The 15,938-nt window shown below is 38.9% G+C and overlaps 1 protein-coding gene across 1 annotated transcript; it reads right to left on the reverse strand.

The window, feature by feature from the left end:
- Nucleotides 1-1,352: 1,352 nt before the first annotated feature.
- CRISP2 (cysteine rich secretory protein 2) lies at nucleotides 1,353-11,157 on the reverse strand. Its single transcript, XM_064650776.1, has 8 exons — nucleotides 11,125-11,157; nucleotides 8,752-8,813; nucleotides 6,801-6,932; nucleotides 5,256-5,346; nucleotides 4,509-4,654; nucleotides 3,808-3,902; nucleotides 2,914-3,002; nucleotides 1,353-2,475 (listed from the first exon to the last, which is right to left on the reverse strand). Exons 2-8 carry the CDS (start codon nucleotides 8,809-8,811, stop codon nucleotides 2,348-2,350), a joined length of 741 nt encoding a protein of 246 aa, XP_064506846.1. The 5' UTR covers nucleotides 8,812-8,813; nucleotides 11,125-11,157; the 3' UTR covers nucleotides 1,353-2,347.
- Nucleotides 11,158-15,938: the final 4,781 nt, after the last annotated feature.

The raw sequence follows: 15,938 nt of genomic DNA on the forward strand, positions 1-15,938 counted from the left end.
TACCATAAAGGAAACAACTGTTAAGACATCAATATGAAAAATAAATTTGTGAAAATACAGTCAAAGAATGGAGAAAAATTTCGTTTGAAATGCTGGATCTCAGGGAATGTCATATTGCTTTTACCATATTGCTTTTACCTCATCTGTGTTTGATAAGCCCACATTCAGCAGCATCTCAGTCTTTCCAGGGACATGAACAACTAAGTGATCCAAGCACTCCTTGGTGCCTGTGCTAAGAAAAAGGAACATCCAGGTAGCATTTAATCTCACCTGCTATTTGTTCTATTCCACATTGGTAGGGAAGCAAAATCTTATGAAATCCCCTATAGAAGTATAAAAGTTGTGCCTGGATACCCAGCAGTAACCAAGCTGGGTGCCTGGTGCTCCAGGGAGGCACTTCAGGTTGCAGAAGATCCCTTCCAGTTCCTGCTGCTTCCATGCTCAAACACCATAGCCAGATATCCAGAGCACAAAAGCTGGATCTTTGGGGAGTCAACTCACAGAAATCTCTAATAATAAAATAATTCCTTGTTAAATATTCATCAGCCCAGAGAGAGAAGGAGGAAAGAGGAAATGTGTGTGTGGAAGGAGTTTTAACATCCATCTCTTTGGTTTAAAGCAAAAAATAAATCTTGAAAAATAACACAGAAAACACCTGAAAGTTTTTCCAAAGTCGTGTATATTCCTGTAAGAGAGTTGAGGTTTCATAGAATATTGTTTTCCAAGGAAACCATAAGTTTCTTAGGAAATTTCCACACAGCTTTGGTTTGAATTACACTTTCCACAAATGACAGAATGGTTTGGGTTCGAACGGACCTTAAAGATCATGTTGTTCCAAGACCAGGTTGCTGCAAGCTCCACTCAACCTGGCCTTGAACACTTCCAGGGATGGGGCACCCTCAGCTTCTCTGGGGAAAACTGTTCCAGGGCCTCAGCACCCTCACTGTCCAGAATATTTTCCTGTTATCTGATATAACCCTGCCCTCTGTCAATGTGAAGCCATTCCCCCTTGTCCTGTCACTCCATGTCCTTGTAAAAAGTCCCTCTCCAGCTTTCTCAGAGCCCTGCATTGTGGCACAGTCTTGATGGTGAAACTGAGCTTCAGGCAGGGAGAAAATCAAGCCTACCAGAATTAGTTATGGATATCCTGGAAACCTTAATTTGATGCTATCAATTGCTTTAATATGATAGTAATCTGACCAACAGAGACAGGATGAGACAATAGAGGGGAAGAAACCACTCCCAAACAGCTTCTATATATAGTGATTATTTATTCAGCCAGTATTAACTAAGAAATTCTGTGCAAGCAAGTGTTAAAATCAGGCCATGGTAGGCCCAGAAAGTTAATATCTAAAGGAAGGAGAAGTCCTTTACACGGGTAGCAAAATGAAAAAGCGAAGCAGATCAATGTCTGGATATGGCTCACCCTCCTGTGTCTTGAACCAGAATTGCAGTCCTAAGGAGAAAATTATTTTTACTGGTCTAAAATAGGAAGGGAAGGTGACAAGTAGGATCTGCCCTGCTCAGGGCTGGTATATGTGACTGGAGAGCTATGGAAGACCAGCAGCAATCTTGAGGAGCAGTTGGAGTGCCCCTGGGGCATCCTAGTGCATCCTGAATGGCACCAGGATGTATTATTCTGGGAAAGCGTAAGGAAAAAGATTAGTAGGAAGACACCGTTTATCACCTGCACAAACAGATTTATCAGAATCTTTGTGTTTAGATCACAAAGTACAAGTTGTCAGATTCAATGTGTGCCTCCTATTTCGCCTGTACAAAAATTACATCTCTCTTTGTTTTGTATTTCTCTTCCTGTCTTGTCCACAATCACATGAAGTGTAAAAGAGCCTCAAAATATCCAGCAAGAATTTTCCAAATTAAAGAAACCAAACCCTTGATTTACAAATAACTTTGATTAAAAGCTCTGTTTGTGAACCAGTGGTAAATCATGTGTTTATTTAGCAGGAATATGTTCCATTGACAATCAGCAAAAAGGTAACAGAAGAAAGTTTAGTGGCATTTAATATATTATGCAAAAAACCCCTGAAGTGTCTTAAAAGTGTTTTTCCCATTAAAAAGAAATTAATCAGTGGCAGATCCACTGCAAGGAAAGCCACAAAATAACACATTAGTAGCTTAAGCATAATTTTTACAAAGCCTAAAATAACATCAGAACTTATTTTGGGGTACTAGTCTAATTTAGGACTAAAGTAATGGTCAGATTCCAGATAAAATTGTTATCTATAGGTCAGTCTGAGCAGATGCACTGAGGGTGAATACACTTCACAGTGAGTTCTACGCTTCTCCTATGAATCTCACAGCAGCTGTAATGACATCCACCAGGACTTTATATGATCTGAGTGGTGCATTTGCAGGTTGCAGGACACTTCTGCTTCACCAGTGAGTGGCTACAGCCGAACAAAGTTTTCAGGTTCTTGCAGTTTCCAAGGAGGTCTTGATACTTGCAAGGATTGGCTAAAATAAAAGAGAGAGAAACAAAGACGTGAAATATTAATGGAAAACAAAGTTTTGGTTTGATACTTCTGCATTTTCCAAAAAGATTTGAGTTTTTCTTGTCTATATAATCTTTGTACTTTTTCTCTGCTGTTAACATTGCTTGAATATTATAGAAAGGGAATGCAGGTGGAAAGGTGGGTATCAACCACCTGGTTGAGATTGGAAGGCACCTCTGGAGGTCATCTGGTCCAACCCACCCCTGCTCAGGGTTGTGCCTGTTCTGGTGGGATATTTAACCACTGTTATTGCAAGGGGTGGGTAATGAAAGGGGCAGCTCTAGGATCTTTCATCCAGATTAGCAAGAAATAACTATGCAAAAGTAAAATGCTACACAGGATCAACATCACTATCTGAGGTAATGCAATGTTTGTTTTCAGGAGGAGAACAGTCACTTACTGCAAAGCCCTTTGTCACAGTGGCCAGGACAGTCTGCACATTTTGGTCCACTTCTGTAAGGTGTAGCTATTTGCATTGCATTATTTCCTCTGAAATTTGAAAGAAATACAAGACATGACAAGATTAACATGAAGATCTGGGCCATTAAGAGGAGTTATCGCAATGAAAGGCATCCAGAAGTTTTTGGATAAAAGTGTTTTCATAGGCAGTCATGTTTTAATTTCAGATATTCACAGAAAACAATAAATTTGATTTTAAACAAGAGGGACAATAAGGTTTAGAGAAACAAAATTAATTGACTACTTGTATAGCATCATCTACAAAAAAAATATATGCTTTCTAGCTCTGCCTTTCTAATGGTTTGCAAGTGTTTGGGGCTTATAAGGCAATCATAAAATCACAGAATCATAAAATTATTTGGGTTGGGAGACACCTTAAAGATCACCTTGTTCCAACCCCCTGCCATGGGCAGGAAGACCTTCCACTAGACCAGGTTGCTTAATAACCTCAGCAGATCCTTTCTGACACCAGCTGCTTGAGATGGGCTATTTACCTCTAAATATTCATTTGCTCTTGGCTTTCACTTTGCATCTGGCTTTCTGCTTTGTGGTCCAAGTTATAGCATGGTTTATGCCTGATTCTGCCAGAGATACGCCTTTGTTCATCTGCTGAAATTTCCCTAATAACTGTTTCAATGTGAAATAAAATAAATATTGCTATTTAAACCTGCTGTTAAGCCCACAATTCACATTAGTATTTTTAAAACTATAAAAGGTTAAAGTAGACTGCGGTCATTTTATCCTACACATGGCCAGTGGGGCACAGGGGGTTTGGGAAACATATCCCTAATCCACAATTATCCATATCCATAATGAGTAAGCAGGCAGTACGTACGCAGGGCAGTACTGGCAAACGTAAAAGTACTTGAAGGAGTTCGTAGGGCAGTAGGAAACTGCACATCCAACCTGGTAACTGTTGTACCAGATTAGCTGTAGAATAAAAAATAAGCACATTATTTCAATCATCTTTATTGAATTCTCAACAAAAAGCTCACAAAATGACAGAAGGTATTTTTTCTTTCATTTTTTTTTCTATTTAGCTTTTAAGTTTACAGTTTAGTAGTCAGAAAGAATACGTAGAAAAACGAGTTTATCATCTCCAAATGTTTTTGAACATATTTTCTGGGAGGAGACTCAAGTTTAAGGTCAAATACTTTCATCTTGGATATTTTGTTTTGACAATTCTTATCAAGAATTTCATCCATATATAGAAAATATTTATTTCTAAATTAAATGTATTTATTTAAAGATATTTTTAAATTAAAGGTATTTTTAAATTAAAGGTATTTCTAAATTATTTCTACAAAATAGTATTTTTTTTATGGACAGGTCTTAAAAAATACTGGTTCCCTTGCTGCATAATTAGATAGAAAAGAATTTTAATTTATCATTCATCTTCGCATCAGAATGTAAATGATAGATAATAGTTTGATGACACTGATAATTTTTTTTAATAATTATAAATAACTCCCAGCTGCCTTAACTGTACTGCTGTAATTTTAGTGTATCACTGCACTGTGTTTCAGTTTTCCTTACCTGAGTGTAGCTCTCGATGTTGACATTTTTGGAGGTTGCTCCATACCCATATTTGAAATTGGAGGACTGACTGTACCATGTTTGGATTGTATCAGGCCATGTTCTTGGGTAAGATGATAGCAGCACATTCTCACCACAGGTGACACCTGCAGCAGAAATAAGTCTAGTTTATTTCTTAGGAGAGAAGCAAGCTGTGGGGTGGGAGGTGGGACAGAAGGGTTGGAGTTTTAGTCTAAAAAAAAAGTCTGGGATGCCAATCTCTTTGTCCTCTGATTTTATGAGCTTTCAGGCACAGATACGTAGACCACAAAACTTTACACAAAAATGTCTGTACTTAGTCACACCAACAGTCGTCTACGGCACTCTCTTGTTTCCAGTGAGAGACAAAAGTGGACACTTGAAAGGTACAAATATAGGGCAAGTACATACTCTCCAGTTCCAACAAATTGTCCTTTGGGATATTTATCTGACAAAGATGATGGGTTTGTGTTTAATAATCATAGAATCATAAAATGGTTTGTGTTGTAAGGGACCTAAAGATCATCTAGTTCCAGTCCCTCTGCCACATATGGGGGCACCTTTTGCTAGACCAGGTCCTAAAAAGGTATTCTAATAATAATAACTATTCTAATAATCCTAAAAAGCAGTTCTACAACAGATTAAAAGTTATCTTTATTTCTATTTTACATTCCCAGGGGTCATCTGCAAACATTAACCCATCAGCTCAGATTCCATCCTTGTCACTACCATTAAGGGTTCTCTGCTCCCTTGGACTGACTCTCATCTGACACGTATTTGCCCACTTCTGAGCATTTTTGGCAGCTTTATCACTCCACACCTGAAAGACACAAAGGAAGAAGTATCCAGGTCATAAACAGGTTAGTGCTGTTCATGAGAAATAAAAAAAAATGGGGAATGGCTTGGGTCTTGTGTACTGAATGTTCCCATGGTCCTCAACAGAAAGAAAAGGAGTCATGCCAGTTTACACTCCTGGGGCACAGGAACCACATTTTTCTGCTCTTGAAGATTCCAGAGCAGGTAACTGCAGAGTTTTATCAGACAATCTTGATTTCCAGATGCTCTCGATTATTAGGATTTTTATAACATATTGTTGCTTTCTGTCAGACTTGTGTCTGAGTGAACACTGCAGGGAGCAGTGCACTAGATAGTATAGAACTGATTTTTGGCTGAGGTACAGCTGAGATGGACTAAGAAGCACCAGCTGGGCTTTGAACCTGGGGAATGTTTGCAAGTCTCACTGTGCAGGCTTAACCACAAAGCACCAAACAGTTCATCTGCTCGTGGGATAGGGATAACAAGGAATATCAGGAGTGAAAGGGATGAGAGAAATGATGGGCAAAGCAAACTCAGGTGAGGACAAATGGTTATGCAGATCTAGATGTTTTATCTCCCCCCAACAGTGTGTGATTCAGAAGCTGCTGCTCGGACTCCTGCTCCTCCTTTGCTTCACATGCTCTTTGCTTCATCCAGGGCATGTGTTTTGCTTTTAGGAATTATGGAATCATAGATAGTTTGGGTTGGAATGGACCTTGGAGGGTCATCTAGTCCAACCCCTCTGCAATGAGCAGGGACACTTTCAACTAGACCAGGCTGCTCAGAGCTCCATTCAACCTGTCCTTGAACAGTTCCAGGGATGGGGCAGCCACAGCTTCTCTTGACAATCTCTGTCAGTGTTTCACCACCCTTATCATTAAAAATCTTCTTCCTATATCTAATGTAAATCAACCCTCTTTTAAATGAACACCATTAACCCTTCTGTTATTGCAAGAGGGCCTGATAGAATGTTTTCCCCCATCTTTCTTATTGACCCACTTTAGGTACTGGAAGGGGCTCTAAGATCTCCTTAGAGCATTCTCTTCTCCAGGCTGAACAGCCCCAATTTTCTCAGTCTGTCTGCACAGCAGAGCTGCTCCAGCCCTCTAACTGATTTTGTGGTCTCCTCTGGACTCACTCCAGCAGTTCCATGTCCTTCTGATGTTGGGGATCCCAGAGCTGGAGGCAGCTCTGCAGGTGGGGTCTCACCTGAGGGGGCAGAATTCCCTCCCTTTCCCTTCTGCCCACACTTCTGGGCAGGAGCCCAGGACACAGTTTGCTTTCTGGGCTGCACATGGGCATTGCTGGCTCATGTTGAGTTTCTCATCCACCAACACCCCCAAGTCCTTCTTTTCAGGGCTGCTCTCAACCTCTTCATCCCTCAGACTGCTTTGATACTGGGGTTTCTCTATCCTTCCTTTGAAGGGAAAAGCAGGCATGTTGTAATGCATAGCTTACCATCTTCAACATGTTCCTGGCCGTGGGAAGCACAGATCTGCGTATTTCATTGTGTTGATCAAGGATCTCTTTTTGGTTTTTAGACTTAGAATGAGGAAAAGACAAAATTTTTGCTATTTTATCTGGAAAACCCTGGAAAACAACAACAGTGAAGGTCGCAGTTAACAGAAGTTTAATAAACAAGATAAATTATGAGCTTCTCCTCAATACAAAGTTTCTTGGAAATTCTCAACAATCTTTTATTTGTTCTTCTATTATTACAATATTTTTTTCCTTCCCTCCTTGGTTTAAAGTGCACTTTTCATTAGGAGATGTGACCTTAAATGAGATTTGTAGGTAGGAATAGTGCCCTCAGATTTCTCCACATCAAACATGGAGAAAGTTTAGCTCTGGAACCAAATCTCAAGGCTGGCTTAGACCTCTTGTGTGCACTGAAAAAAGCCTCTTCTAGCTCTTGTGTGTTGTAAGCTCTGGAAGTATGTGAAGCTGCATTAGAACTTAGGACTGTTTGCAGACCTTCTGAAGTACCTCAGGTCAAGAAAGCAATGAATGACTTGGGTTGTCTCTTAAACAACATTGTGAGGGCATCAGTCCTTGCACAGAAAAGGAGCTGCAATGCTTACACTGGAGTTTTCAGGCTAAAACATCCCTCAGGAAAAGAGGGATACTTAATATCTAAACCTGAGGCAAATCAGTCTAGAGATAGACACCTTCACTGTCTTTGTCATTACTGGAGAGGGCACAGGAAGCTCAGTCCATGACATCTGCATTTCATTTTAGAACTGGAAGAAGCATTTTCTTAAGTACCTCCTCCTCCATTAGTAGTGAGACTGACAGAGGTCTGAACAACTAATACTTTGATGCTGAAGTCAGTGAGGTGGGCTCTGCCACTGGTGCGAAGGTCTCTTTTCTAGGCACTGGTTCATCTTACTTAATTCTAGATATCCATACAATAGATGTAAATATCCAAAAGTCGTCTCAGTTTACCTTTATGGTCAATGAAAAAAACATAAAATGAGACTAAATTTTGAAATGTCCAAATGTTATGAATGAATCCCACTGCTTTGCCTTCACAGTTCAACTCTAGGTTTTAAGGAATGTAGTTAGTGGCTTAAAATGGCATCTAATGCCATTTGAGGTGTCCAGAGAGCCCTAGATATGTGTAGCTCACTGTACAGCCACTTGTGAGTGGCTCAGGGACCCTGGAGAGTCTCAAGCTGCACTGAGACATGTTTGGGCAACTGAACCTACCCCAAGAAGAAGCGTAGTACATCTTGTTTAAATTAAGACATTTGCAGTGGTAGAAATAACAACTCAGCCACTTATTTTAGGCTGCTGCTATACTCAGGTAAAGGAAAGAAACAACTTAAGACATATTTCCCCTGAGATTTATAGAAGAAAGAGACTATTTTGTTCCCTGAAGTACTTATTTATTTTCATTCACTAATAAGATCTTGATAAACAGCTCACATTTAAATTCCTACATAATAGATCTCTACATCTTACAAGGTTAATCCTCTCTAAGAGATTTAAAAATCATATTTCTGGTTCTTAGCTAAACTGTTTATTTATCTGTGGAAAATGTGTTTTTAGAATTAATCTCACAAAGGGAAGAATATTTTGATAGGCAGAATCGCAGAATGGTTTGGGTTGGAAGGTGCCTTAAAGATTCAGTAGCTCCAAACCCCTGTCATGGACAGGGACACCTTCCACTAGATCAGGTTGCTCAAACAATATACAAATAATAATAATAATAACAATAATAATAACAATAATAATACAAACCTCATGAAATATAAGAGTTCATCTTTGATGTGCTATATTAATATGTTAACAATAATTTCACCCCTGGACTGTAAATATCTGGAGATCACTAGACCAGACTGCACCAGGTCAGGTACCTGCACAATGTGCTCAGATATGGCTGTTTTGCATAGATGAATATTCCTACCTGTCCATCACACTGGTGTAGCAGAGCAGCCAGGAAAATGATTGCAGTTAGTAGATTCATTTCTACAGGGGGAAAAAAAACACACAAAAACCCAAAGTCCATTAATCTCTGTTCCATATAGTTCATGGCATAACGTGGTATGTGAGAGAGATGCAAAATTGTTACAAAGTCAAGCCTGCACAAAGAAGTTTATTTTAGTGGATCCTGAATATAAGCTGGATGTGCTGAAACTGTGCAAATGAGTATATGTTGGTGCATGGGCACCACTGTCTCCTACAGACAGAAGATTTTACCTTGCATTGAAGCAGGGACTGTAAGTAGCATAAAGGTATGTGTTCCTTGGATCAGTCCCCCTTTGAACTTCTTTATTCAAGATATCTTGAATTTGCAGCATTTCTTTCATCTTCGCTTCCTTGTATTAAAAAAAAGCCCATTAATGTGTTCAGTGCTGTCACATCAGTGTCCTGCTCAAGCATCATCCATAGTGAGAACTGGTTTTTTTTGTGTGGAGCACTAAACACACCAACAGTTGTCTCCCTTTCTGTCCCTGCTCCCTGTTTCCTCATTAAATCAACCTCATAAGGGCTGATTTAATGGTGGTGATCACCCTCATGTTACACCTGACACTGAGACATAAAGAAAACTTGCATATATGATAATATTACCAAATAATGTTGGCTATTGCCCTCTGACTCCTAAGACACCTTATAGAAGCAAATACCACAGAGATACACAGACAGTCTGAAACACACTTGTGTATATAGGATGTTTTTTCTACATATGAGAAGAAGCAAAAAATACATGTCTTTGTACTGATGAGGATATGTAAGAGTTAATGTAAAGATGTGGCAAAACCCTAAGAAAGACTAACTGAACTCAAGAGGCTACCTTAAAACAAATTGAAGTAAGAGGAAAATAGACAAAAACCATTAAACATAATAAACCTTAGATCTGGCCTCTGAGAAAAATCCACAATGTGAGCAGTACAAGTCAGTGGTAGAGATCTAGGAAATCCTGCTTGACAGGGAAACTAACACTGTGAAATTCCTTCTTACATCTACTCTAAATTGACCCTCCTTTAGTTTAGAACCATTACCCTTTGTCCTATCATGTCATTCAGATATTTGGTCTTTAGCTTGTTTTCCCATAATTTCATAGGGAAATCACTTGCATGAGGTAGAGGCAGGGATCTCACTGATATTGATGAATAAATTCATAAACTGAAGGGGTGTCTTTGGCCACTGAGTAGTTATCTTGCCTTTACATGCAGAAACAAAATCTCTCTGGGAGTCCCCAGATAAGTGCTGCAGCTGGAAACATAAAACATTTCCAGATCCAGAGTTAAACAGTTAAAATACTTCTGCACATCTTCGACTGTACTATCAAATCTGTCCCTTGGACTAAAAGTGTTGGGCTTTACTTTCAAAGTCAAAATATGCTGATTCTCAGATACAATTATCCTTCACTGTCAATAGTGTTCAATCCACTAAATTATTTCTATCCTTCTGAAAAGACAAATGCCAGCAATGCACTTTTAGGCAGCTCTACGTGAAAATCTGAGGTTTCATGCAAGTTTGATTAAGTGTAAAAGAAAAAATACATAAATTGATAGCTACAAAGCTAGAAACCATGTTCTGTTTTAAAAATGCAGTCATGGTTAGCCTGGTGTTTCACTCCTCAGCAGAATCTTTCTCCTGCCAGCTAAATCAGCTTTCAGGGCAAACCAGGTTTGAAAGTTTGGAAAAGAGGGAATATTTGTCTTTTCAGAAACTTTGTTAACTTTTTTCTTCTCTGAGTTTACACTATTTTCATTTAAAAAAATTCACTCTGTATTAAGAAAAGACAATCAGCTTATTGCATACATAATATATATTAGATATTTTAGTAGCCTAAATAGTGAAAGCTCGGACAGATAGTTAACATTTAGAGATGACACAATTCTGAGTTCAGCTGTACTGGTATATCCCAATATTCAGGTGAAATAAATTCAACATAAAAATAATCCAAAAGAAATTAGAAAAACACTTCCCATTGTGGACCATGCTCTGCAAAAGGAATTTATTTATGCTCACAGTTGAAGAATGAAGCAAGTGGGTCCAAGTGGTACATTTTGATCTAAAGAAATATGGGAATTAGATTCCACTGATGCCATTTCTCACCCCCACTGGTGGAGGATGTGCTTTCAGAGCAGAAGATACTATTTATTTTACATTCTTCCTCTGAGATAATATAAGCATTTTCTTTTAATTATCACGTTTGACAGTGCTTGGATATTAACTCCATTAACCTCCATAGCACAGTGCCCAATCAATACTGCCCAAGTGACTCTTTGGATAAAATCCTAAGACTGAAGTTAAATTTTGCATACTTTACCTTCAACCAGCCAGAATCCTTCTGTGTCTAAGGAAGTGGCAGGAGAGTGAGAGGCTCTCCTCAGTCCAGGGCTCTCACTATATATACATGTTCCCTTTTATTTCCTTGTCAATATTTATTGCTGATAAATGACATCAGCTTTGGGGCTGCCCATTTTGGAAGAAGGAATTTTCTTAAGAAACAGGTGCCTGAAAGTTAACCAATCCAGCTCCATTGTTCTGGATTCCTTTTGCTTGTCTCCAGGGCAAGGAAAAAGAGAAGATAAAAGACCTGTCCTTTTGCAGCATTTTGACTTTGACTGGGCCAAAATGCTTCTAGTTTGCTTATCAAGCTACAGTGCTTATGTGCTCACAAAGTAAAAGCTTGAGGTTAGGACTGGTTGCTTTGCAATTGTCTTTTCTGACTCTGGCAAGAGAGTGGGATAAATATTTTGAGGGAGAGACGTAAGTCAGCAACTTTGCCACGTGCAGAATGCCCAGTGTTGCACAGTGGGCAACACAGTGGTATTTTCTTCCAAGTGGTTCCTGAACTTCCATTTGCTGAATAAAGTTTGTATTCCATTAGCTCACTAAGGATGTGGCACTAGGCATCACTTTTTACAAGGGCATGCAGTGATAGGACAAATAGGAATGACTTTAAACTGAAAGAAGGCAGGTTTATACCAGATACTAAGAAGAAATTCTTAATAAGTGCATGGTGAGACCCTGGAACAAGTTGCCCAGAGAAGCTGTGGCTGCCCCATCCCTGGAAGTGTTCAAAGACAGATTGGATGAGGCTTGGAGCAACCTGGGATAGTGGAAGGTGCCCTGCCCATGGACGGGTGGTTGGAACTGGATGGTGTTTAAGGTTCCTTCCAAGCCAAACCATTCTGTGATTCTGTGATTCTGTGATTTTGTGATTATTGTACACATAGCTCACTCCATGTGTTGTTTGAGAGTAAGTTACTTGCAGAATGGCTGCAAGTGTTCCATTTTCCTTCTTTGGAGGGATGAGGAACATGTGTTTTGCTCTAATGAGGCATAGAATGATTTGGGTTGGAAAGGAACCTAAAGATCTTCAAGTTTCAACCACCTGCCATGAGCAGGAACACCTTCCACTAGACCAGATTGTTCAGAGCCCTGTCCAACCTGGCATCACTCAGCTCACCTTTCCTTTTTGCAGAATCTTTGCTTTCACTCGCTTATAAGGTAATATCACAAAGGTAGCTTTGACAGGTCCTTGTTGCTCAAACACAACCTGTCTTGCTTCTTTCTGTGGTGTCTGTTGGCTTTCAGAAACCATAAAGCATCAGCACATCTCCTCTGTCCTTTCTTGAGTTCCCTTCCTTGTCCTTGCCTTTACTGTGGTGTGTTGCACTGAGCACCCTTTTCACCATGCTGGGTTGAGGTTGCTGCCCACAATACAACTCAATATTATTTCATTGTCTCCAGACTTCTGCAGAATTTCTGCAGCCATGTGCTGTTGCCAGCATTTTAATCTTGAATTATAACCCCTGTGTTGGAAAACACAGCTGCCCTTGTTCTTTGTTTGTATAGCGGGCAGCACTGACGGGAAGTCGTTTGCGATAAGGTCTCCCACATCCTTCCATGTTTTGAGATAAGGGAAAAGGTGCTTTTTTATCTGAAGTGCTTGGGACAATTTTGATGAGACCAAGGTTATCACCACGAGAAAGCCTAATAAGCCACCTACCATGATTATTAAGATTGGATTTTTCTTGACTGTGAGGGGAGACAGTCTAGGATCTCCAGTTTCTCAGTGTCCTGGGAGACACTTCCATTATTTTACTCCATCCACTGTACCCAGAAATTTTCATTAATTCTCTACAGTCATCTGAGCTTTATTTGTACAGTTCAAATTAAATTATACTACTCAAAGTATTTCTTTGAAACATGCCACACCTGTTTAAATACTTAAACCCATTTGTTCCATAAAGAATTATTGTCAGATATGCTACAATTAGTGGTCCATGACTAAAATACTTGGGAAGTAAAAAAAAGATTAACAAAACTGACATCCGAAACCATGGTACAAAGAACAATGTAGCATAGCAATTTCCACTTCCTCATGTGGATTACCTGAAGGGATGGAACAATTTAATTAAAAAAATAAATTAAGAATTAATTCCAGAGAGTTCTGCAAATATATGTATATTTTTAAAGATAAACCTATGGAAAGTTCTTAAAAAATTTCAACTTGAGACATTTGACTGTAAGTTCTTCTTCCAACACTTGCGTAAACCTGAGCTGCAAAAATGTGATTTAATCTCGAGCGAGGAAGATAAAAATCCAGTTTCTTCAATTCTTTATTTCCAATGAAGTTAATGACAGCTCAAGTAATGCTTTACATTAAAATTCAGGCAGTTCTGTGTGGTTCAGAGTTTGCATAAATCTTTTTCTTAGCTATGCAGAACACCTTGCAGGCTTAACCTTGTTTGGCAAAAAGGAACATTATTGATTTTTTCCAAGTGACCCAACTCACCTTCCTCTCCATATTATTATTATTGAGAAGACAACCAACAGAGTAATCAATCAATCAATTAATAAATCAATCAGTTACTGTCAGAGGGGTGGATACCTCACCAAAAGATCTCTCCCAGGCAAAGGCAAGGCACATAAATGCCAAAAGTGTCTTTGAAGGCTGTTGGACTACCAGGGCTGAGGTGTTGGGCACAGATGACCTGCAAATTGGAAACTGTGACTGCAGCAGCATTCTAATTCTCCACCATTAGTTTTGAACTGGGGGAGGTGTTGTGTGTTCAGCCAGGATGAAAAGCAGGTAGATAAAATCCGCGCTTCTCAGAAAAACACAGCATTCCATGTCTACCTTTGGTCTTCAGAGAGCCAAGCTACTCATCATGGCACTTCTCCAGCATCTTTCAGTCCAAACAGATGTTCTGATCAGCTTGGAGCCCGCTGTGGCACATCTGCAGCCTTTAGGGATTGAAATTTTCTTTCAAAGAAGACATTTTAGAGACCATTGACTCCGAGTGACCTCTCAGGTGTGCTGTTGGAGGAAGACCTGCAGGCTGGCAGTGTGTTGTGGCTGCCCCATCCCTGGAAATGTTCAGGGCCAAGTTGGATTGGGCTCTGAGTAACCTGGTCTAATGGAAGATGTCCCTGCCCGTGGCAGGGGTTGGAACCTGATGATCTTTAAGGTTCCTTCCAACCCAAACCATTCTGGGGTTCTGTGGTTACAGTACATCCTTTCATGACACTGTGAAACTTGAAACCATTGCCTTGGTGACTATTCATCACCAAGGAAAATAAACAAAAAACCTAAATGAACCAACAGTAACTGTACATAAACACGGTATTATGGAATAATTAAAAAAAATTGTTATCCCTCCCTTCTGCCCCCATAAAATGATCTGTGAAAAGTAGGCTGTGCCTTAGAGTTGTTTTTCTACATGGTTTTAAAAAATTTGTAGCAAGAAGAGTTCATGGTTTCCCTGGATAATAAACTTTGTTCTTTCCTAGTCTTACTGCTCTGTAACTGCTTTTAAAGTCTAACATATGGAATTGCAGAAGGAAGCTCTGTGTGTGTGTGTAAAAGTCATTTTCATGAGGTCCAAAATGAATTAGTAAATGATTCAATCACTAAAATGATACACTTTTCATATTGAAGCTCAATACGTGTGTGTGTTCATGCTCTTTTCAATCTTCTCTGTTGAAATGTGGCAAAGCTGAGCAGGGTAAAAATGCATAATAGTCTTTTTTAAGCATGTACAGATTGGCACTTCAGCTATACTTTGGATGTAGTAATTAATTAGAAACATTTTCTAACTCTATACCATGAGACATCAAGAATCTGCCTCCAGAAAAGAAATCTGGGGTAAAACTCATTCCAACTCCTGGGACAACTCAAAAGTGAAAGTCTTGTATTTGAGTTAGAGATTTTCATCTCCTTTTTAGTAAATAGATAAAACACACTTCTAAAGTTGCCTTTAGGAAGCAGCTTATCTAATTTATTTAAAATATTACACTAGAATAAGTGAAACTATCAGATACAGGTCAATCACATCTCTCCCATAAAACAAATAAATGAATGGTTGTCATGAGTGAATGTTAATAATATGGAAGGATACAAGGAAAGTAAACACAAAAGAATTCAGCATGGAAAACTCACGTAGAACAGCACTATTTTTTTCAGACATGTCTTTGTCTGTAATAGTCAGGTGTAACCAAACAAAACATATTCATGCACAGTGGATCTTTTAGACCAAATCTGTTATTTAAAATAAATCTGATGAACAGGAAACAGAGAAAACAAACCAAAGTAACATTTCTTAGAATGCAAACTGACCTTTGATATAGTTATTAATAAGTGAGTTATTTATTTCTTATTTTTTTTCAAAGAAAGTGGAAAATACATCCGTTTTCCTCCAGTTAATAGTGGAAGACACAAAAAAATGCAGACTCAAATTGTCATTGACATCTCAAATTCAATGATGATCTGGAGATATTTGCTTTGTACTCATGGATAAAAATGGTTTTACAGGCTCAACTTCAGTTTACACTGTTAATGACTTCAGACATGGGTGTCTGTGAAAAACAAGCTACACAAATTGAAGATTTTTGTTAATTCCTTTTTGTTTGCTTCATGAATTTGCTTGAAAAAAGGTTTCCTCTAATTTAGCAATAGTGACAACAATGTAGGATCTTCTACTGTGAAATCTTTAAAAAAAGGTGGGCCCTAAATGAATTCTTTTACATGTTTATATTCCTTAAATGTTTATATATGAGCATTTTAGTCTTTTCTTGCATTTGACTTAAGAGTAAACCAGAGGCATTGTAGATGGCACAGAAAGAAGGTTG

Source organism: Pseudopipra pipra, chromosome 3 (assembly GCF_036250125.1).
Source record: "Pseudopipra pipra isolate bDixPip1 chromosome 3, bDixPip1.hap1, whole genome shotgun sequence".
NCBI lineage: Eukaryota > Metazoa > Chordata > Aves > Passeriformes > Pipridae > Pseudopipra > Pseudopipra pipra.

Bases quoted from the DNA above. Each gene is read 5' to 3' on its own strand.
- CRISP2 (XM_064650776.1), bottom strand. From the start codon at position 8,811: ATGAATCTACTAACTGCAATCATTTTCCTGGCTGCTCTGCTACACCAG. The intron at 3,903-4,508 runs GTAAGGAAAACT...TTTATTCTACAG, and splicing joins ACATCGAGAGCTACACTCAG to CTAATCTGGTACAACAGTTA. The intron at 3,003-3,807 runs GTACGTACTGCC...TTCAAATTTCAG, and splicing joins GTTTGCCAGTACTGCCCTGC to AGGAAATAATGCAATGCAAA.